The sequence below is a fragment of the Phyllostomus discolor genome, chromosome 5, assembly GCF_004126475.2.
Source record: "Phyllostomus discolor isolate MPI-MPIP mPhyDis1 chromosome 5, mPhyDis1.pri.v3, whole genome shotgun sequence".
Classification (NCBI taxonomy): Eukaryota; Metazoa; Chordata; class Mammalia; order Chiroptera; family Phyllostomidae; genus Phyllostomus; species Phyllostomus discolor.
The window spans coordinates 128860415-128883853 of NC_040907.2; the positions used below are offsets into that span (position 1 = coordinate 128860415).

The window sequence follows — 23439 nt, forward strand, 5'->3', positions numbered from 1 at the left end:
TGTGGTTCCCTCATATATTTGTAGATATGATTAGTAATCGGATTATCACAAAGCCTTCAGAGTGTTGTATTTACCATGTAAAGCGATCCATTAGGGCCATTTTGTTTGTGTCATATGTAGCAAACTTTGTATCTAGCACAGTCAATCCGTTGGGCAAACACTTTGTTAAGTGTATTGGAGCTTATTTGAGAAATGTCCTAGGAATCAGCTAAAATCAAGAAAAGTGATGTATTCTATAAGAGTATTAATCTATTTCTTACATTTAAAACATTTAGTAAATATAATTTTATGGATGTTTAGTCATGTGAATTTCAGCTTTAATTTAGAGGGATTTGTTTTGCTCTAATCAAAGTATGGAGGGAAGAACTTTAGAATTCTTTGTTTTTAGGACACAGTTTGATAAAATTTGGTCAGCACCATGCTTTGCTCCTTGGGATGTTGATTATGCTCTATATTGGAAACTGTTATTCAGTGGCCATGCTATTTCTTGAGCTTGGCACCTGCAGCTTTTTTTGGTGGCTGGTGTTCACTGTCAAGTTTAAGATTTGGGGTTGCCACAGATCTACCATTTACAAACTTTATTTTTCATTTTAATATTTACAATAGATTTAGAAAAGTAACAGAAGTATCAGAAATTATGTTTTGAAATCTTATTAAACTTCATGCTGTAAGTAGAATTTCAAAGCTTGTTCTCTATGAATAGTTCAAAAAGAAAGAAAACAGTGTTTTAAAATCCTAAACAGAAACTTTTTGTTGAAGATACTATTGATTGTGAAGAAAATATTGCCAATGTACTAGTTTTTATAATAAGTATCTTTAGTGATTAAAAAGAATGCAAAAATTTCTCTTGTTTTCTCTTATGAATCTGGGGATGTCTTCATGGGCACACAACCTGTGTCTAAAGCCCCATGGCTAAAAGGGCCTCATGTGTGGTTTCATTATCTGAAGGGGCTGTCTTGAAATTCTGAATAGTTTTAAACAAGGGGCCCTGCACTTCCATTTTGCACTGAACCCCATCACATTATATAGCTGGTGCTACCTAATTCTTTTGGCTACTTTCAGATTGCCTTGCACTCTTCTTAGTTCCCATCACCTAATCTTAGCTCACTATTAACATATGAAATCCAAGATAGAATTGTAATTAAAGTGAAATTTGCTAAGTTAGGTTAATTAGTGACATCTAAGTAGTTTGGACTAAGTGCAAGTTGTACTTTCACAAAATTCTAGCTTTGTTAGCCACAAATGACCACTTGAAGTTAAATGAATAATACAGCAAGCAGGATTTAAAAGAGCAAAGACCAAAAACCCTAGAGCAAAGCGAAAAAATGAAAAGCAATGAATAGACATGAGGTGACTGCCAACACTCTCTGACTCTTGTCCAAGCCTTCTATAAGCCAATCAAATGGCATATGTCATGTCCTGCAGATGGAAAAGCAGCCTGAGCAAATGCATACAGCACAGATGCATGGATCTGTCTTGCAGCTGCAGGAGGTCATATTGGTTAAGCTGCCTGCCAGTAGCCATGAGTTTTGAAGGTTAGTGACTTTGTGGGAGGAAGATTAATCTTATATGCTTTCCATGGAAACCATACTGTCTCTAATAGGCATAGTGGCTTCTTCAATGCCTAGAATGGGTCTGACCATATTTTTCTTCTTACATTTCTATCTTAATCATGTGAATATTGGGCTAGTATGTGAGGTCAGTCTTACAGAGAAGGAGGAAGGCCAGAGGCACTGTGCGAATGATAATGATGGATGAGGCTGTGTAACAAATAGATAAAGCCATCAGGTGAGTGACTCCAGAGACTGAGAGAGCATCAGTTGAGGTCAATTGACCTCTTGATGAAAAATAGATGAGATACATCATACTGAAACACATTATACTCAAGATGGTGAGAACAGACTTTTATCTGACATTTTCTGATGTGAAAGAATTTCTAAGTATGTATATTCTTAACTTAAATATAGGGCTTAAAATATTTGTAATTAGGTGGAATGTGTATGGTGTTTATGTTACAGTTTTCATTGAAAAGGTAACTGTAAACTGTACACATGACCCTCTTTTGGGCTTGGGCAGATTAATGAGGAAAGGGTGATAGACTGAGCATTATTATCTACCTGGTGCAAGACCTGTGGGCATCTTTGGGATTGTGAAACAGTAGGAGTGGCTTGAGCTGTAAAGGCAGGGGGTTTTGACAGGCTGCAGCCCCCCAGTCAGTGGCCCTCATCATGAATGGATTTGGAGATAGGGTTACCTTACCTCTTACAAAAAGTTAACAATTTAGCAGACAGCCTCCTCAGAACCACCTACATGTTAAGAATCACATTCAGTGCTGATGCAGGTGCTGTATTACCCTCAGGTAATTACCCTCTTTTTGAAAGAATTTTGTGCTTTCTTGAGGGAGTATCAAGATGTCTTGCTTACTTTATTTTTTTATTTCTATTTTTTTTGCCTTGCAAGAAATTTTTTATAAAGATTTTATTTATTTATTTTTAGAGAGGGAATGGAGGGAAAAAGAGAGAGAGAGAGAAACATCAATGTGCGGTTGCTAGGGGCTGTGGCCTGCAACCTAGGCATGTGCCCTGACTAGGAATCGAACCTGCGACACTTTGGTTCACAGCCCGAGCTCAATCCACTGAGCTACGCCATCCAGGCAAGAAATTTTATTTTATTATTTTTTAATTTAACTGTTCAAGTACAATTTTCCTTCTTTTACTCCCATCCAAGCCAACACCCCCAGCCCTCTCCACCTCCGTCCCATTTCCACCCCTCCCCCCTTAGTTTTTGTCCATGTGTCCTTTATACTTGTTCCTGTAAACCCTTCCCCTTTTCCCCTGAAACTCCCTCCCCTCTCCTCTCTGGTCACTGTCAGCCTGTTTTCTGTTTCAGTGTCTTTGGTTATATTTTGCTTTTTGTTTGTTTTGTGGTTTAGGTTTCTGTTAAAGGTGAGATCAAGATGCCTTGCTTACTTTAAAAGTGCCCTTAAATTGGGATGGTGGATACTTTACTCTTTTCATCAATAGAAAGAGTTCCCATTTCTTTTTTTGCCAATTAATTTTTTATTAAATAATTTTTTGTTATTCTATTACAGTCATCTCAATTTTTCCCTCCTCCACCCATCCCAGCCCCTGCTCCCACAGTCAATTCCCGCACCGTTGTCCATGTCGGTGGGGGACTAGACAAAGGACATGTACGAATGACCCATTCCCTTTTGATTCATGTAATTCCCGAGGGTATTTTGAAATTTCCACACACTTTTTTTCCATCAGCTCTTTAAATATGGAAATAGCTGCCATAACCACAATTAAGTTAAGTTGAAAACCCTATAAGTGTAATAATTCCTCTTCTAGAATACAGAGAAATAATCCTATTCATTTTTACCTCAATTAGTTTTCACTGGCACCTGATACTTTTCTCCCATTAACTATCCCATGTACCCCTGCAAGTCTCTCAAGATGAGGCACTCCTTCCAAGCTCTGATTTTGGCTTCATATTCAATTACTTTCTTCTTTGTATGCAAAGAAAAGGGACGAAGAGTCCTTATCACAGTTTTGCTTTGCAGTCATAATGGAAAACTAGTATTTTATGGCATACTGATTAGAAAAGTCTGAAATGGAGTCCAGTGATGGAATTTTCCTTCATGGCACAATGTGCTAATTAAAGTATGGAGTTTATATTCTTTAATTGCCTATCACACTACATAAGATCATTATCTAATTGAAAATAGTCTGGATATATAGATGTATTTTTTTAACATTACTTTTCTATTAAATGTTGTTTGTACCCATTTACCAAAACTATGAGACTACTTTAGCTTGCAGAAAGGGATGTTAGACAACTGTAGCTTATAAAATTATTAAAAACAGTTACCTTTAAAAATCTATAATGCTAAGAGCTAGATTTTGGGGGGCTGGATTGTCAAGTACTTTTGTAGTCATCCCCTTACTACCTAAAAGTTCTGCTGAATCATTAAGCACAGCATCATGTTAGTGTTAATTATTGCCAGTGTGCACGACACAAGAGGTTTCATGAAACTGCTGCTTCTCCTTTACTGTTTTTCTTCTCATTTTCTCTGCTTTTCTCTCTTCTCCTGTCCCCGCCTTTCCCTTCTTCTCAGTCCCCATCTCAACTACCCGCCCATCCGTTCCCCAGCCCCTTTACCTTTTGTGCATTCCCTTCCACCCCTTCTCCTCTTGTCTTCACCCTCCTTGTATTTTACATGTTCTTTTACCTCAATAGAATGGAAAACCTGTATCAGGCTGATTAAGCATGAGGGAGAAAAGTATGGCCTTTAGGAAAAATCTTCAAAAGATCAAATAATAACAGAAGGAGTGATTTTTGTTTCACATTTTTCTGACCAACTTTTGAGTATGTTATTATGTAGCTAGTAAAGTAAAAATCCTGAACAGTGGTTAAGTACATAATCAATTGATTTTTTTCTACAGGTATTCTTAATTTGGAAAGAACATTAAGCCAGTGACTGGCCTTTCTAATTACTCATCTACACTCTGTTATGAACAGTACTGGTGATATCCTTGAATACAAAAAGAAGAGGGATATGAAATGAATAATGAATTAAACTGTGGAATAGTGACTGTTGTCTTAGATGGTCCTTCTCATCTTTCCTTTCAGAATTCTCTTCTCAGGGTACCTGTTCCCTCTTCTCCCACTAATACCTGTGTCCTAGCCACCCAAAACTGGCTTCTTACCTTTTCTCACAGGGATACATATGCTCTGGAGCTGCCTCCTTTTCTTAACTAACTTATTCCCAATTAGTCATCAGGAAAGAACCTGATACAGTGAGGCTTAATGACTGACCACAGCATAAAATTCTATGCTCCCCAGTAGTTTCTCCAAAGATAAGGACCAGTTTAGGGAAATAGTGCTTTTAATCTCAACCTTTCAACTGCTTTTGCTATGCATTAGGATCTCCTAGTGGTTTTATTTGGGGGGTAATTCTTCTAAGCACCAAATGATGGTAGAGAGATACTGATTTATTCCCCCTAAACAGAGGGGTCATCACAGCCTTTAACCTAGTGAAACCCAGCTAAGAGGCTATCATAATAGAAGAATCTCATGTTGCAGAAAATAAAATGGAGAGCAATTTGTAAAGCTGTGTTGTTTAATATAGTAGCCACTTGTCACAGTTAGCTATTTCAATTTAAGTTTAAATAAATTTCAATTAAGTAAAATTACCATTGACCTCACTTATGAGGAATCTAATGAACAAAATAGACGAACGAGCAGAAAAGAAGCAGCGATATAGAGACATGGAACAGACTGACCGCTCTAAGAGAGGAGGAGGGGAGATGGGCTTGGTGGAAAGAAGGGGTAGGGATTTGTCAAAGAACAGGAATGAATGACCCATGGGTGAGGACAACTGAGACTGTGGGGGTGGGAGTGGGCTGGGTGGAGGAGGGCAAAAGGGAAGAATTGGGACAACTGTAATAGAATGACTATTTAAAAAAGTAAAATTAAAAATTCAGTTCTTCAGTTGTGTTAGCCACAGTTTAAGTGTTTAACAGTTACCTGTAGCTAGTGGCTACTGTATTGGTCATTGTAGATACAGAAAATTTTTGTCATCACAGGAAGTTCTTTTGGATATCACTCTAGAGGATCAGCCAATACAGTTTCATCCCAATTTCTACCAAGACTATGGTTTTTATAAAGAATCTAAAATGATTATTTTGTGGCACTTACAGATGAATGCATTCTAAATATAAGTTTTCAAACACAATAACTAGAGCAAATTTTTTTCTTTAGTTCCAGTTGACTAGAAAAATTACTTAGAAACATTTGGGTTAATTTATTTTTAATTATGTATTGAATTCTAGGAAAAGAGCAGATTCTTAACTCTTTTCATGCCAAAGATATCTTTGCTGGGTGTAACTTCAAAATATTCAGAATATCATCTCTACAGCCTTGGAATAGCAGTGCTTTAGGAAACATGAGGAAAGAGTTAGGGGCCCCATCAAACGCATCTGAGTAATGCTGTTAGTAAGAAATGGTTGCCATCTAGCAGTCATAGCTTCAGTCATCATTTTTCAGGGGATCCGAGGGAAGTCTCAGCTTCGAGAACTTCACAGTTATTAGGTGTGGCTGTGGTGCCCTCGCTGCTCTTTTCTGTGCTCTGCTTCGTGCAATCCCTGTGAATCCAAAGCACTTAACCTACTATTTCTCCCAAAAGACATAATTATAAACAGAAGTGAAGGTAGAGTCAAATAAAAACAGAGCACACATGGGATTACTTATTTCTCCTGTTGTCCCATTTGTATCTCTTCTCTCCTGTGCCAATGAGTTGTTTTCTGGGAGAACTGTTGACTGGCATAAGCAGTGCCGTAAACCTTGGAAGTGGCAGGAACTATTCAAACATTTGTTTACATTTTGCAGTTTTATATTCAGTGAGGTTTGCAATCAGCAGAACTCATGGACATAGAAAGTAGGACACCCATGGTGTTACTAAGGGAATTAAGAGTATTGGGGTGTTTGCTATATTTTTAGTAATGTAATTGTGCATAAAAATCATCTGATTTTCTCTAAGTTCATTGTAGAAAGAGTAAATCATCCTTGCTTATATATTTTTAGGATTTTTTATAGTTTAAAAACATACCATGAACAGAGATAAAACAAACATGTAAACATATTTTCAAATAGGTAATAACAAAGATTTCACTTGTGTTCCTTCATTAGTATATATTGCCTAGAATATATTGCTAGTTAGCAATATTCTGGTAAGAAGTATTAAGATTCATTCAACATTACATTTAATATTACAACAAAATCAATATGTTCTTCGAAGTGTTTGTGTTACAATTATTTTTTTGTTTTTGGTTTTGTTTTATTTTTTGATCAAATTTATTGGGGCAACATTGACTAAAAACATCATTTAGGTTTCAAGTGTATACTTCTATGATACTAGATCGGTACATTGCACTGTGTGCCCCGCACCTACAGTCAAACCATCTTCCATCACCATATATTAGGCTCCCTCTACCCCCCACTTCCTCCAACCTCTTCCTTCCAGCAACCACCACCTTGCTGTCTGTGTCCATGAGTTTCAGTTTCATATCTCACATATGAGTGAAATCACGTTTTTTATCTTTTTCTGACTGACTTCATTTCATATAATATTCTCAGTGTCCATCCATGTTGTCACAAATGGCAGTATTTCATCTTTTTTTATGACCAAGTAACATTTTTTTTTTAAAGATTTTATTTATTTATTTTTAGGGAGGGAAGGAAGGGGGGAGAGAGAGAGAGAGAGAGAGAGAGAGAGAGAGAGAGAAACAGAGAGAGAGACATCAATGTGTGGTTGCTGGGGGTTATGGCCTGCAACCCAGGAATGTACCCTGGCTGGGAATCGAACCTGGGACACTTTGGTTCCCAGCCTGCGCTCAATCCACTGAGCTACGCCAGCCAGGGCTTCAAGTAACATTTTTTTATGACCAAGTAGCATTCCAAAATCTTTATTCAATCTTCTCTCAAAGGACACTTTGGTTGTCTCCTTGTCTTGGCCATCGCGAATAATGCTGCAGTGAACATAGTGGTGCACATATCATTGTGAATACATATTTTCAGGTTTTCTGGGATAGATACACAGAAGAGGGATTGCTGGATCATATGGTAACTGTATTCTTAATATTTTTAGAAACCTCCATTCTGTTTTCCATAGTGGCTGCACCAGTCTACATTTCCACCAGCAGTGAACAAGGGTTCCCTTTTCTCTGCAACCTCTCCAGTACTTTTTATAACTTGCCTTGTGGATAATAACAATTCTAACAGGTCTGCAGTTCTATCTCATGGTAGTTTTGATTTGCAACTCCCTAATATCTAGTGAAGCTTTGAAAATAGAAGAATTCTTGAAAGTTTATTTTATTTTTGGTTTAACCAGGTACAAAAGGAAGCAAACAATTCATGATATGGTACTATGCAAGAATCAAATTGTTAAATTCTGCCAAAAATATGCCTAGAATGAGAGGTTACTACCTCAGGGGAAATTTTTTATTGGTGCTCTGATAAAACCACTATCACAGTACTCATTGGGATATTTACATGGTCTAAACCTATTATTTAGAATTTTTAAAAGGAATCTATAAGGAATTCTATCAAGGAATCTATTGAATCTAAATTCAATATTGAATTTATAAGCGTATTAATGTGTTTCTAAAATATTTTCTATTTTTCTGTTCATACACAACAGAATGCAAATTGTGTACATTTTGACAATATAACTGAATATGTAGTTAACTTTGTGTGTAAATTACACTAATTTAGCAAAGTAGTATAAATAATATGTTGATCATCTGACTTAATTTGTAGTTTATTGCTCATATTTTTCCTTCTTTTAAATTTTTATACCTACAGCTTATATTCTTTAATTAGTCAAGTAGAAATGCATTAAAATAAGGGATATACTAGACAAAGGAGAGCCTGTGAGTTCTCTCAGTAGCATTTGCTCTTGTAATCATTAGGAAAATTTTGTTCCATTTTTATCACTCACTCTGAAGATTGATAATATGGTTGCTTGAGAAACTCATTTATGCTATGTGGTTATTATTTTTGCTGCTTCCAACTTGAGACATAGCATGTGTTTTTGTGAAGAATGTTGGTACTTGATTATAATCACAGCTACATCTCTTTTGATAGGCAATTTCACTTTGGAGAATAGGTGTAAGATTTTTTTGTGTTTTGAATGTAAATAGGATCAATCTCATCATAGTATAAAGTGTGTGAATGATGAGTAGGATTTATTATATCATGTTTATTAAAATACAGAGAACTTTTTCCAGCTATATTGATTTTATGCTTCAGCTTGTTTAAGATTTTTTATAACTTTCTATATGTTCTGGTCAGCTGTGGCCAAGGTCTTGCTCAGGATTTGAAGTTTGGATGATTAATAAATATTTGTGGGTTCAATACCTGATTATAAACTCCCATATATAGAGCGTTGTATATAGAGTACTCTGTTTTAGGAAGTGAAGCTTCCTTCATAGTATACTGTGGCCCTATTTATGAGGAATTAGACTGTAGTGTATATAAAAGTAAAAATAATATCAGCAGGAAACTATGAGGTAGGGCTGACCCTAGCAGATATTAAGATGTGCTATAAAGATACATTAAATAAATCTTATATGATAGGTGTAGGTTTTATTTTTGCCACTCTACAATGGCTAAAATAAAGGTTCACAAAACTTAAACCACTTTCTTAACATGAGTGGAGGGCCTAGATTCATACTGAGGTTTTCTGATGCTACAAAAGAGAGCCCTGGCACTTGGCAGTCTTAAGTCTTTATTATTTCAAATGACATGTTAATAAACTTTTATAATGATGAAATCTAACATAGCCAATTTAAACTCTTTCAAAATAATATGAAAGCTTGATATTATATTTTATTCTGGTAAATAAAGGAAGCATTATTTTTTTTCTATTTTGATCCAAAATAATTAGTTGATGAATATCTAGCATCAAAAGGAATAATACACGTTTGATTCATAATTATCATTTTTTAAAGTTTGAGTTTAAATTTTTAATTGGTTTATAATTTTATAAATATTACACAACTATTTGACTATAATCAAATAACAAGATCTTTGACTAATACCCTATTATGGATTATTTTCAGAGATAACAATTGCTATGGCATTGGTCTTTTTCCTTAGACTTTTTCCTAGGATCTTACCATATTTTTCCGACTGTAAGACACACCTTTCCCTCCCCAAATTTGGGAGGAATAATGGTTGTTAATGCTGCTGTCGAGTTCTGTTTACATTTACATTGGTGAAATATTATGTTGTTTGTGTTATTAAATATTTTACCACATTTTTTGCTTCAAAATTTTTTTTCCTATTTTCCTCCTCTAAAACCTAGGTGGATCTTATGGTCTGAAGAATATGGTATATACTTATATATTTTCAAGGAAAATCTAAAGTATTGTTGTTTGTTTATTTTTTAAATATATATAATACCACTATATATTATTCTGCAACTTTTGTTTTTTACTCTATAATATATTATGACATTCTTTCCAATTTATTTTATATGAATTCACATCATCTTAATCACTTTAAAAACATATTGAGCCATGATCTCAATCTTCTAAAAAGTTAGCATTTATTTTTGTGTTTCCCAAGGTCACAGAGACTTCTTCCACCATACCTCATATTGACTAAAATAACCTTCACATTGTATGTTCTTTCCTGAAAGATAGGTTTTAGGTGCAATGAAAATGGAAAGTGATCAGCAATGTTGATTTAAACTACAACTTCCCCAATAAAAGATTTAAAGTATTTTAAGTCATCCCCTGTCTCATTATTTGGTTTGGTTATCACACTCTTAGTCCATAGGTCATATGCATTCTTTAAATTTAAAATACTTGAGTGTGCCAATGATTTTACAATTTAAATGTGATCATTGCTTTTTAGGGCCTGATTTCCCTACATTTGTATTCTATAGATAAATGCAATTTATATTCTCATTCTGCCTGCACAGACCTCTTCCCTGCCTTTCAGGACGTGTTCTGTGTCCTACTGAAGTTTGGATCAGGTGATTTAACTGTTTTAGGGGTAAAGTCCATCTCTTCCCTTTGCCTTGTTTTCAGGTTACACAATGTTCTGCCTGTTGCTTTAAGTTGCACATAATTATAACCCTGATGCCTATTCAAGTAGACCCAATAAGTTCTGGATAAGATTACCTCCAAATTTTCAATTCCACATTTTGTGGAAATTTAAAGCCCATCTTGGGAATCCTATGACTTCCCTAGAGCTTACCTCTGCTTTATCTGTATTCTGATTCTTCACCCAATTGTCCAGTTATGCCTGGGCAACCTCCACTCTACTTTCAATACTTTATTTACATCACACATCCACATTGCAGATATATATTTATGTAATTATTTGGTTAATGTCTGCCAGTTCCTCTAGGCTGTGAGCCCAGGTATGAGGAGCATAGGGGATGCCCTCCACTCCACCACTAGTTCCTGGCACATAGTAGACTCTGAAGAGGGACTCAAAATTTAAGGAATGAATCATGGAAGAGGACTTGGGGCTTGAGATTAGAGTACAAAAAGAGAAGTTAGCCTTGAAAAGAAAGAGGTGGGTGTGGGAAGGAGAGGGAGAGGTAGAGGTCATCTTTGAAGACAAATGGGAAGAAAAAAATGGATGGAAAAGCATGTTGAGGTAAAAGTGGAGAGGTTTTCCAGGTGGTCTCATCTCAGTTTCCCCAGCATAGTGGAAAGTGCTACAGGGTTAGTACTTTCACCAAGATTGGGGTTATATACAATTGGATTAGTATCCTAAATCTTCTCCTTTAAGAGTATTACCAGACAAGTTATATAACTCTGCTCACCTGCAGTTTTCACATTTATAAATTAATGATATGATTCATAATGATTTAATGAGACAATGAAAGCAGTATTGCATAATAGTTATAACATGGAACTGACAATAGGCTTATTTGGACAGAATCTTGCTTCTTCTACTTACTAGCTGAGTGATTTTATGGAAGTTACTTCAAGTCCCCAATTCTGAGAAATAGTATGAAGAAAAATGAGGAATTGAATTCATTAATGAAAGAAATTACAAGTTATACCAAAAGAGATGAGAGTACAGAAGATGATAACAACATAGATAACCTTGTTTATGGCTAATGAGCCAGGATTCAAATGCAGGCTAATTGCTGTCAGGAGTTACACCTGGTTTCTTAATCCTTAAACTATACTATTCCCTAAAATATAGCAATCTAATAGAAGACAATGAAGTTAGAATTCTTACTTTTATGAAAAGTAATTTTCTGCCAGTAATCAAAGTGTTAGAGAGGTAAGTGCATATTGGGCAGAACCTAGGAAGAAGAGGAAATACATTCTGTGTTCAATAGAATAGGGTCCTGAAAATATAACATCCTGTTGTTTGCCTTTCATGGAATTAAGGCCATGGAAACACACTGAAAAATGTTTCAACACATCCCTGTACTAGTTCAGAAGAATGCTTGTTTTTTTTTTTTTAAAGATGAGCTTTATTTGTTTTATAAAACAGTTATTGAGATAGGACTAATATGAAAAGCTGGACATATTTAATGTGTACAACTAAATGATTTGAGGATAAGTATACCCTTTGAAACCATTGCCACTGTCAATGCTATAAACATATCCATTGCCTCCCAAATTTTTCCCCATACCCATCATTTTCATTATTATTATTATTATGAGTGTAGTAAGAACACTTAACATAAGAAAGACCTATCCTCTTAGCAAAATGTAAGTATGTAATACAGTACTGTTAGCTAGAGGTGCTATGCTGTACAGATCTCCAGAACTTTTCTTCCCTTTGACCTTCACCTTCCTATTTCCCCTCCTACTTTCCCCTGAAAACTACTATTCTACTCTTCTACTTATGAGTTTGACTACTTTACATTCCACATATAATTGAGATGATACAATATTTGTTTCTATGATATGCCAGAAATTACAAGATTATTTTTAAGACCAAATAATATTTCATTGTGTGCATAAACCACATTTTATTTATTAATCATTTGTCAGTGGGTATTTATTCCCCCCCATCTTAGCTGTTGTGAATAATGCTGCAGTGAACACGGGAGTGTGGGTATCTGTTTGAGGTCCTGATTTAAATTCCTGTGGATACATATACCAAAGTGGAGTTGCTGGATAATATGGTAGTTCTACTTTTAGTTTTTTGAGAAAACTTCATACTGTTTTCCATATGGTACCAAGTTGTATTCCCATCAACAGTGCACAAGGATTCCCTTCCCTAACCAATATTATATATATTTATGTTCTAAGAATGACCAGTTGATCATTTGTATATCATCTTTAGAGAAATACCTATTCAGTTCTTTGCTTGTTTATAATTTTTTTTGCTCTTGAGTTGTATGAGTTTCTTATATGATTTGGATATCAATCTCTTATTAAATATAGTTTGCAAATGTTTTATTCCAATCTGTAGGTTGCCTTTTCATTTTGTTGTTTCTTTTTCTGTGCAGAAGCTTTTTAGTTTGATGTAGTCCCATTTGTCTACTTTTGTTTTTGTTATCTGTGCTTTTGGTATCATATGCAAAAAATCATTGCAAAGGCCAATATAAAAGAGCTCTTGCCCTATGTTTCCTTCTAGCAGGTTTATAGTTTGAGGTCTTAAAGTTAAGTCATTAAACTATTTTGAGGTTTTTTATTTTTGTGTGGTATGAGATACGAGTCTAATTTTATTCTTTTGCATGCAATTATCCAGTTTCCCCAGTATCATTTATCGAAGAGACTGTACTTCTCCCATTGTGCATTTTTAGCATACTTGTTGAAAATAGGTCACTGGATGTAAATGAGTTTATTTTGGGGTTCTCTATTCTGTTCTGTTGATCTATGTGAGTGCTTTAATGCCAATACGGTACTGTTTTGATTATGATAGCTTTGTAATACAGTTTAAAATCAGGCAGTGTGATGCCTCCATTTTTGCCTTTATCACTCAAGACTGTTTTGACTACTGTTGGTCTTTTGTGGTTCCATATTAATTGTAGGATGGTGTTTTTCTATTTCGGTGTAAAATGCCATTGGAATTTTGATAGGATTGCATTGAACCAGTAAATTACTTTGTGTTGTATGGACATTTTAACAATATGAATTCTTCAAATCCATAAACATGGGATATTCTTCCATTCATTTGTTTGTTTATTATTCTTCAATTTCTTTTATCAATGTTTTATAGTTTTCACTACACAGATCTATCAGTTAATTGATTAAATTATTCCTAATTATTTTATTCTTTTGGGTGTGTTATTGCAATAGATTGTTTTCTTAATTTCTTTTTAAAATAGTTTATTGCTAGTGTATAGAAATGCAACTGATTTTTATATGTTGATTTTTATCCTAAAACTATTGAAATTGTTATTAGTCTAACAATTTTGATGGTGTATGCAGAGTTTTCTGTATATAGGAGCATGTCATCTGCCAACAGAGACAATTTTACTTATTTCCAATTTGGGTGCCTTTTATTTCTTTTTATTGTTCAATTGTTCATGCTAGCACTTTCAGTACTATGCCAAATAAAAGTGGGTATCCTTGTGTCATTTCTAATCTTGGAGAAAAAGCTTTCAGCTTTTCATCATTGAGTATGATGTTAATAGTGGCTTGTTATACATGGCCTTTATTGTGATGATGTACATTCCGACTATACCTAATTTGCTGAGATTAGGTATAGTCACCAAAGATGTTAAGTTTTATAGGATTGGAAGCACGGTAGGTTTGTTTACACCAGCATCAACACAAACACATGTGTAATTCACTTTGATACAATGTTACTATGGCTACAGTGTCAATAGGTAATAGGAATTTTCCATCTCTATTATTCCTCCTGTTTCCCCTAAGCGGTAAGTCTTAGACCTTCTCTTGATGCCACAAACTCAAGCTGGGTGCTGAGGCCCTCCTATTTATTTTCCCTAGGGCAATGCCCTGAAGTGTTTAATATTGAATACTCTCTGCCAGTCTAACAGTGTGCTGTTTGTGGGAGCTGGAATGCATCATCTACAAGGGAACAGGGGTTCTTTGCTACAGGAAGGTGTGGTGCATGGAGTGCTGGGGGTGCACATCACTTAGTTGTATGGTCTGTAGTTAAGGGTTCTACTGGGTTTGTGCATGAGACACTTGTTGGAGTCTGAATACAGTTAGCAGGATCTGCTGCTGGTTGAGATTCATGCACTGGTTGGTGTGAGCTTCCATTTCTTTTCTTTGCTCTTAGCTATCCATCAGTTATTCAGCTGTTCCAATCACCTCAATGTTCCGGGTGACAAGAGATGGAAATGGGCCACTTGGGCACCATCATACCAGGCTGATGAAGCTGACTTTGCTCTCACTTTCTCCCATGGGAGAAATTACTGGCCACCACAGTCTCTGAGCTGTACTGCCTTGGGAGGGTGGTGACATGGGTGACTGTTCTTATATTTGTCAGTGCCTCTATTCTTTTATTTTTTTGCTCTACTGCGGTGTTGGAATCTCTCAGCTATAATCCCAGGCTTCCGTAAAAGTATTCTCATTCATGGATCATTGTAAAAATCACTGTTTCTGTGGGGATATCAGGTATGGATATTCTTATTTCATCAGTTTACTAAAGTCCAGAAGAGAAAGTTCTTTTATTTCACTAGGTCTCAAATATCCAGTGGTATTTCATAGAATATTCAAGTTGTTCTTTAAAAATTTACCTTTTTATTGATTTGATGACAAAGTTAGTGAAAACTGTTATGACTTGATGACAAGCTTAGTGAAAACTGTTACAGAGTGTGACTGCGAGGACAGTAGTTTAAGAGGAATCAAGAGGCCTGTGTATGGGTATCAGATGTCAGAGCATGCCATGGTTTGAGAGTGGTGAGCCTGAAAAATCTGAGAAGTCTTAAGTGTCAAACAAGTAAAAATACAAAGGTCAGGATCATTTGAGGAATTGGCCCATAGAGCAGGACATGGAATGACTTAATCCTATAATAGAGACTGTTTTCTGACATCAAATCACATCCCCAAATCACTAGTTTTTTCTTGCAGTTCTTATAGGTAAACAGATTTGAAATTTAGGGTTTTTTTGTATTATCACAGTGCTGGAGACATATTAAATGTTCCCATCACATCTTCTGATGGCACTAGAGCAATCAAAGGGCAGTGTTGTTGCCCACAGTGTCTCTTAATGATGATGTCACATTGGAAGGATGTTTTCAAAAAGGTTTTAATTATTGTTATGAAACATTGGAATGGAATGTTTGGAGCAAGTGAAATAAGGAGGTAAATTTAAATGTAAATGAATCCTTGACTGATGGCCAAGCCCATGGTTGGGATTATTGTCTCATCAAAAAGATGATCATTGACCAACAAAAATATTAAATTTGGCATTTGTAAAATTAATTTAATTTTTCTATATAAAATACAGTTTATATTTTATATTATATGTGAACATTACTCAGTACTAATTTTTTTCTAATTGTTTTAAAAGTATTTCTGTTTCTGTAATAATTTTCTCTTATTAGCTTATTCCCAGAGTTATAACTTTTGAAATTTTATCCTGGGTTCTTTTGATCCCCAAATATTTATCATAATATAACATAGTGCAATGATCAGTTTAAGACACACAAAATATACATAGGACTCTCTCTCAGTATGTGTATACATAAAATTAAACGATGAGATCACACTCTGAAGATCAATGATTTGATCACACACAGAACAATGATCAGTATGTGTGTTTGTGTGTATGTATAGATTTACACATGTATATACATTTGAAGGTTATTCAATGATTTCATTTTATGTTAATGCTTATTCGCAGAGTTTTTATTTGATACTAATTCCCTAATTGCCATATTATGCCTTTTAAACCTTGGAAAAGCTTCATCTCTTGAGGTATTTTACAAAGAACCATTAGACCTTCATACCTTTCATCTTTTCTTCAGAGAGTATAGATTGTCTTGCTTCTATTGCTTGGAGACCTATATCTAATGGAAACCTTAAAAATACCATGTCAGTTTTCAATAGTGGGAAATAGCTAGAAGTTATAATAGATCAACAGAAAGATGGAGTTTTACATTTTCAGTGACTAATTACATTTCAAAATTCTTTTAGATATGTTAAAGTTAATTAGAGTGTATGATTTACAGTAAGGCATAATGAAATGAATATTGAATTAGATATTATTAGACCTGGATACTTGTCTGAACATTGCCATTATTTGTTCAGTGACCTTGGGTAAAACAGTCTCAGCCTCACTCATCATTAATTCAAGTGCGTGATTAACAATATCTTTACTGCCCATGTCTTTATAGTGTTGTCAGGATTTGATTACATATGTGAAAATATTATGTCAACAATGAAGTTCTGTGTAAGAGGGAGTATCATAAATAATAATGTACCATGCACTATATTAAGCATTCATATTGTTCTTGCAACGGTTTTATGAGGCAAGCAACATTAACATTCTGACTTTACAAATCAAGAAGGTGAGGCTCTGAGTACAGAAGACACCTGAGTTAGCTCACACTATTGGTGAGAGGGAAAGGCAAGATTTGAAAACAGGTCTGTCTGAATCTAGAACTGATGCTCATAATTGTACAATTTTTGTCACTCACCTGAATAATGATCACTACATAGAATTATGCATGGACTAGGCGAGGCAGTAAAAATGTAATTTTCTTATCACATCTACATTCTAAACATGAAAAGAAAATAATATTTTTTTAAATGGGTGCTTTGAAGTTCTAACCATCCAAATGTGTTTTTCCTTTAGAATTTAATTGTCCTGGATCCACTCACAGTGACTGAGGAGGAAATAAGACCATCATTAGAGCAACGTCTTGAAGCCATTATCAGTGGGGCTGCTCTGTTGGCTGACTCTTCTTGCACGAGGGATTTCCATCGGGAGCGGATTATCGCAGAATGCAATGCCATTCGCCAGGCTCTCCAGGACCTGCTTTCAGAGTACATGAACAACGTGAGTAACTGGTTTACTCCCTTCTATACACTGGGTATGTGCTGAGTTTCCTTCTGCATACAAAATGTGAGAAAAATTATAAATGAGTACATGATTTTACATGGATTGTCTTTTTGAGTGGTTAGGTTGCTCACAGAGTACAGCACTGAGGTAGAAATTTCTAGGGATGGAATTCAACCAGAAGGTTATTTACATAGGATTGCTTCAATTGAGACAGTGTCTAAATACTGGTTGAAGAAGGGAGTCAGGATGGGAGAAAGGAAACTGGACTTGCACATCAATTTAAAAAATAAAAAGATTAAGAAAAGGGCAAGTTTCTCAGGCTAAAGTTGGTGAATATCAAAGTTAGAATTTAGGTAGTATTAGATAAGGTCAATACTGCAGGGATCAGGGACATTTTTGGTGGTGTAAAGAGCTAATGTAGTTCAGATGGCTCTTAACCTTTTTAAAATGTGACATAATGCTATAGATTCTTGGCAGTTTTAGTTATCTGTTAGGAATATTAGCAATGCTGTTAAATTTAGACAAATACTCATATATGATATATTCATTTCACATATATATTAATATCCATCTGTGGAGTATTTATTCCTACTCTTACACCCAAATCTTAGTGCCATTTTCAAAATGAAGGAAGTCTTGAAGACATTGTCAACTATATACTGATCATGAAGACTTTTTCAAATAATAGAGCTCAAATAAATTAAAGGTTTATAATAAGCATATTTTGTTGATCTGCCTTATTATAAATGGAATAATTCAAGTTTATGAAGGTATGTTTTGAAACATTAGTTTCAAAGCATATCCTTTTAGGTGAGAAACTGAATAATTAGGATTGTTCCATATAAGTAATTTATGTGAATAATTCATATGTGTTAAAATTAGTGAGTTTTAAGGACTTTTCAGTACATTTGATGTATCTCCATATTCTTAATATTTGATGACTTTGGCTCATGGCCAGCAATGTCTTGCATGTCAAGGAATCAAAGTTGTAAAGTAGATTTTGTTAATAATAACCTATTAGTAATACTATGTCCTGCTTCTAAAACTAGAATAACCCCATTCTTATGACACATTCTTAGTTAAAATTTGCAATAGTGTAAACAGTACAAATAAAGTTTAAAAAAGACATTTTAAGGGAATGTATCTGCTAAAAGAAACTCAGAAGATAATATTGTATTGGAATTCCTTCTCTCCTGATCTGTGAACTATTGAATTATTATATTCACCTTTATAAATAAAAATAGTAAAGTTACATGTAAGTTTATCTTATCTATAAATTCTAAAATTATAGATAAATTTACTTTACTAAATATAGATAAAGTTATTTTATTCTTTTAGATACAAGCACAGACAGATGCAGGCTCACACACGTACACAGGCAAGGATGGCTACAGAATTGTGGGGCCCAGTGCAGAATGGAGATGCAAAGCCTGCTGCCCTAGAGCAGGGGGAAACAGCTTTCTCCTTTATTCAGTCTCGATTGACATGAGGAAGGTTATTTTTATTTGCTATTTAAAGTTAAGTTCTCTAGAGCATAAAGATTCTTGTGGGAGCATTCAGATCCTCACAGATGTCCATGTCTCTGACCCATGACCCCGACCCACACTTTCTTGTGCCAAGGATCCTCCCAGGAGTGAAGGGTGGCAGCAATCGCTTGGTGTGGGAACAGGTGGCTGAGAACCTGTCCCGGGAAACCACTGGGAAGCAGGGCTGCATGTGAGTCTAGGTTATATGCCTCATGCCCCACAAGACTTCACTTCTGTACACATATTGAAAGGCAAAGTTCTTCAGAATATCAAGACTGTGGTAGCAGAACATTTAAAGCTAAGGGTGGGCCTTTTAGAGCATAGGATTCTGTGCATAGTCACAGGCCCCTTGGGCTGGTCCTGTATGTAATAAACATATATCGCATGAAAATAGTGGTGGTTTTATGGCCTTCTTCCACTTTGGCTTAAATACTATTTGTGTTAAAAATTATTCATACCAAGGGTGAAGTTATGGGAGCCTTCTGCCCTGGTTGTAATCATTAAGAAGGTGCAGTTTCTAAAAATTTATAAATGATAATAAAACCAACCGAAAGTTGGTCTGCTTTGTATTATCACCATGCACCACCAATTGTAAATGTCACTGATAAAATGTTTTTAACAAAATTCTTTTGTTTCTTTAAGTTCTAAGCAATTGCTGTGGTTACTATTGTTTTAATAATATGTGCATATGATTCAAATTAGCACATTTATGATTATCCTTTCATAAACTTTATAGTCTTAGTACACTGAAATAGCAGACTCAAAATAAAATGATGACAGTGTAATTGTAAAGACAAAGAACTAGAAGTAGTTACTTCAGTTCTGTTATTTTACATGATCACTTAGAGTTTTTTGAGTTTAAAGATTATAATAATGAAACTGAATTGTAAGAGGTAATATTTTTAAGTATAAATTTCATATATGAAATATTTTATTAAATTAATAACTTTGAAATTTATTCTCCTTTTGAAAATTGTCTATCACATTAAAGTTAAAGAACAAATCAGGAAAATAAAGATTATGACTGATACTGAAATGTATTTTGTTGCATAGGAGAGGGAGATGTTTGAAAAGTATCTACTCTAGGTATCAAATATGCTAAGTAAGACACTGACTTTATATTTGTACTTTTCTATGTCTTATTGGTCTTTCACTTAATGAGGATTTAATCTGATGTTCAGTGTGAAGGACCATTTGTCAACTACATGAAACTTATTTATTTTACTAATATCCTTGTTAGATATTTTCATTTTAAAACAAGATAAGTTCTGCATTAGAAGAGTGACGTGGTAAGAGACCTTTTTATTTATAATATCTAAATAATTGAGACAAAAGGTAAGTGGTTTTTTTAAAGCTTGTCAGATAATTATCTTAATTTTAACTTTTTAAGACAAACTTAATTGTAGGAATCCAAATATTTCTTGGTCATTAAATTGATTGATTGCATTACTATTTATACTTAATGGGGGTTGTTTTCTTCTTTCTTCCTCCTTCTTCAATGTTTTCTTTTCTGCTCCTTCTGGCAAAGGCATGCAAACACCCTCTGCAATCCCACTCTTTTATACCATTTCCCTCTATAGCTCATCCCAGATAGAATTTCTCTGTTACTACCTCCTCCACTACACAGGTGTGTTAGGAGAGTGGAGATGGTGTTTCTGGTTCTTAGCACAGAGAATTTCAGGTTGCAGATGCTCAGTAATTGTTATTTGGATACAGGTAAATTGAATTGTAGTGCCTGCTTCTTCTCAGCTTTTTAAATTAAAATGACAATGTGCCCTAAGCAATTAATTTAAAGCTATTTATTATATTTATATGATAACTATGGAGAAAAGATGGAGGGAGGGTTAATGGTGAGAACAGGAAGGGGGGAAGGAAGAATACAGAGGTAGGAGGCTTGTTCTTTGGGTGATCTAATGACATATATGTATTCCTTTCTTCTAGAACATAAGGTTAAATACTTGCTGAGGAAAGCATTTTTTATTTTTTAGGAAATAAAAGACATTATATGTGGGTGATATATGGTGATCTGCTGTTGCATTGGAGCAGAAGTCAGGGTGGGAGGACCGAATTTCGTGACAGTGGTCCATGTGATCAGAAGCCCATCTGTTTACACATCATGGAAACCTTTTATTGATGAGTGCAACCTATTAATAATCAAAAGTGTGAGTTTACAGTGTTATGAAAAAGCACCCCAGAAATAGAGTAACAGTTTACTTTCGTATACGAATGCAGAATTTTAGGCCTACTACTAACGTCTGACTGAGCTGATGAATGTTGGAATTAAAAACAAAAACCAATACGGAAAACTGTGGGGTAAATTATCAGAACATATTTCCAGGTTTATTTGCTCTAGGTTTATATCACAAATAATGCTTTTCTATAACTGTTTCATCATCATCTTTTATGAAAAAAGGGAATGTACTTTCCTGGAACTACCTGAATTCAAACTTTTCTCAGTTTGCTCAAAGGCTTTAGGACAGCTCCTATATGTGAGTCCTCAACTTCCTAACTGAAGGAATATATTGTGTCTCTTTCGTTGGACTTGGTTTGCCTTCCTAATTAATTAGTAGCTTTTGTAATTGAGTTATATTGGTAGAGTAAATACGTGATGATAATTCAGATACAATAAACATAACCATGAAAACTTTAAGCAAGAGTAATACTCATCAAAATCTGCAGATCTCCTATGTGACTGTGGCTTCAAGCCTTCAAATTTTGTAAACTATTGAGTCTGGAGAAGTGAGAAATAAATGCAGTTTATGTTTTTCTCAGGCTCAGTTCACATGGCCAGTTTGAGTCTAAATAACTTTATTTCCTTAAATAGATCAGTAAGTCTCCATCATTTCTTTTCACTGAAGCTGTATGATCAGTAAGTTCATTGTCGTGTCACATTGGTTAGAAATTAGTAGGAGATGAGATCAGATGAGTCTGTAACAGAGCAAACAGACAACTAAACACTATTCATGATTGTATACATTTGCCTTAATATTTTATTTTTAAGTTTGTGTTTATATATACATATATATATATAATATATGGTAATTAAATTTCCTATTGCTTCTGTAAAAACCTTAGTGGCTTAAATATTGCAAATAAATATTTTACAGCTTTGTTGGTCAAAAGTCTGATACAAGTCTTGAGGGGTTAAAAATGAAAGTGTCAGTAGGACTGCATTCTTTCCTGGAGGCTACAGGGAAGAATCCATTTCTTTGCCTTTTCCAGCCAGCTTCCAGAGACCACCTGCATTCCTTGTTTATGGCCTTCCTCCTTCATTCAAAGCCAGCTGCATTACATTTCTCTGACCCTGCTTCTGTCCTCACATCTCTTTGAGTGCAGCCAGGAAATGTTTCTACTTCGTAGGACTCGTATAGTTATATAGGGCCCTTGCAGATTATCCAAGACAATCACCCCATCTCAAGGCCCTTAATCTTAATTACATCAGCAAAATTCCTTTTGCAACGTAAAGTAACATTATTCACAGATTGTGGGAATTAGGATGTGGACATCTCTGGGAGACTCAGGACATACACTAGTACCAGTCTTCCCTAGTCTATTCTGTGGAAGTGTCATCAATCCTTGCATTTCAAATCTACTTTTAGTTAATATCGCTTATTCACTTTAAGTTCCATGCTGGCAAATCACATGTCTATTTTATTTACTGTTTTATCTCCAGCCCCAGGCAAAATGCCTGATATTTAGAAAAAGCTGAATTGTATTTTTGAATAAATGAAAGAGTAAATGAAATTATTGCATTTTGTATATGCCATGCAGTGGAGAAACAGCTTCCCTGACATCAAATGAAATGAGTTTTAAATATCTAGTAAATTTACATGATGAACCACCTGTTATAAAAGATGTGCTTTTGCAAAGTACAGGGCTCTTTTAAAAATTGTTGTGAATATTCAGATACAAAATTTTATCATCAGCCTCTGCATTTGGATCCACATCTGGCCATATTCCAAAACAGGATTTCTACTTATTAAAAATGTAGTCCAAAGGGGGTGGCTGGGCTGAATGAAAAAGATGAAGGGACTAAGAAAATAATAATAATAATAATAATAATAATAATAATAATAACCACCACCAACAATAAAAAATGTCATTGACACAGAGAACCATATGGTGATTACCAGAGGGAAAGGGGCTGGGGGCAGGTAGAAGAGGATATGAGGGGACAAATGGTGATGGAAGGTGACTCGACTTGGGATGGTGAATATATGGGTGATGTGTTATAGAACTGTGCACCTTAAGCCTATATAATTTTACTTACCAATGTCATCCCAATAAATTCTAATTCAAAGTTTAACTTTTGTCTTTTGAAAAGTTAGAAGTATATTTTTCCAATACATTTCTGCTGATTTTCTTATGCCTCAAGAATTGGCTAGGTCTAGTCCATCTTCTCTAATTTATAACATAATTAATGGATTCTCCATGTGGATGGGGC

At 34.9% G+C, this 23439-nt stretch overlaps 1 protein-coding gene across 3 annotated transcripts in view; it reads left to right on the plus strand.

The window, feature by feature from the left end:
- CTNNA3 (catenin alpha 3) overlaps nt 1-23439 on the plus strand; it is a 1497017-nt gene that overhangs the window by 377262 nt on the left and 1096316 nt on the right. For 2 of the 3 annotated variants that reach the window (XM_028513307.2, XM_036026898.1), the window contains exon 7: nt 17263-17466. In XM_028513307.2, the coding sequence (XP_028369108.1) occupies nt 17263-17466 (204 nt within the window). Of the gene's footprint in view, nt 1-17262; nt 18255-23439 lie in introns of those variants that run through there. The other variant, XM_036026899.1, reaches the window with a different exon arrangement.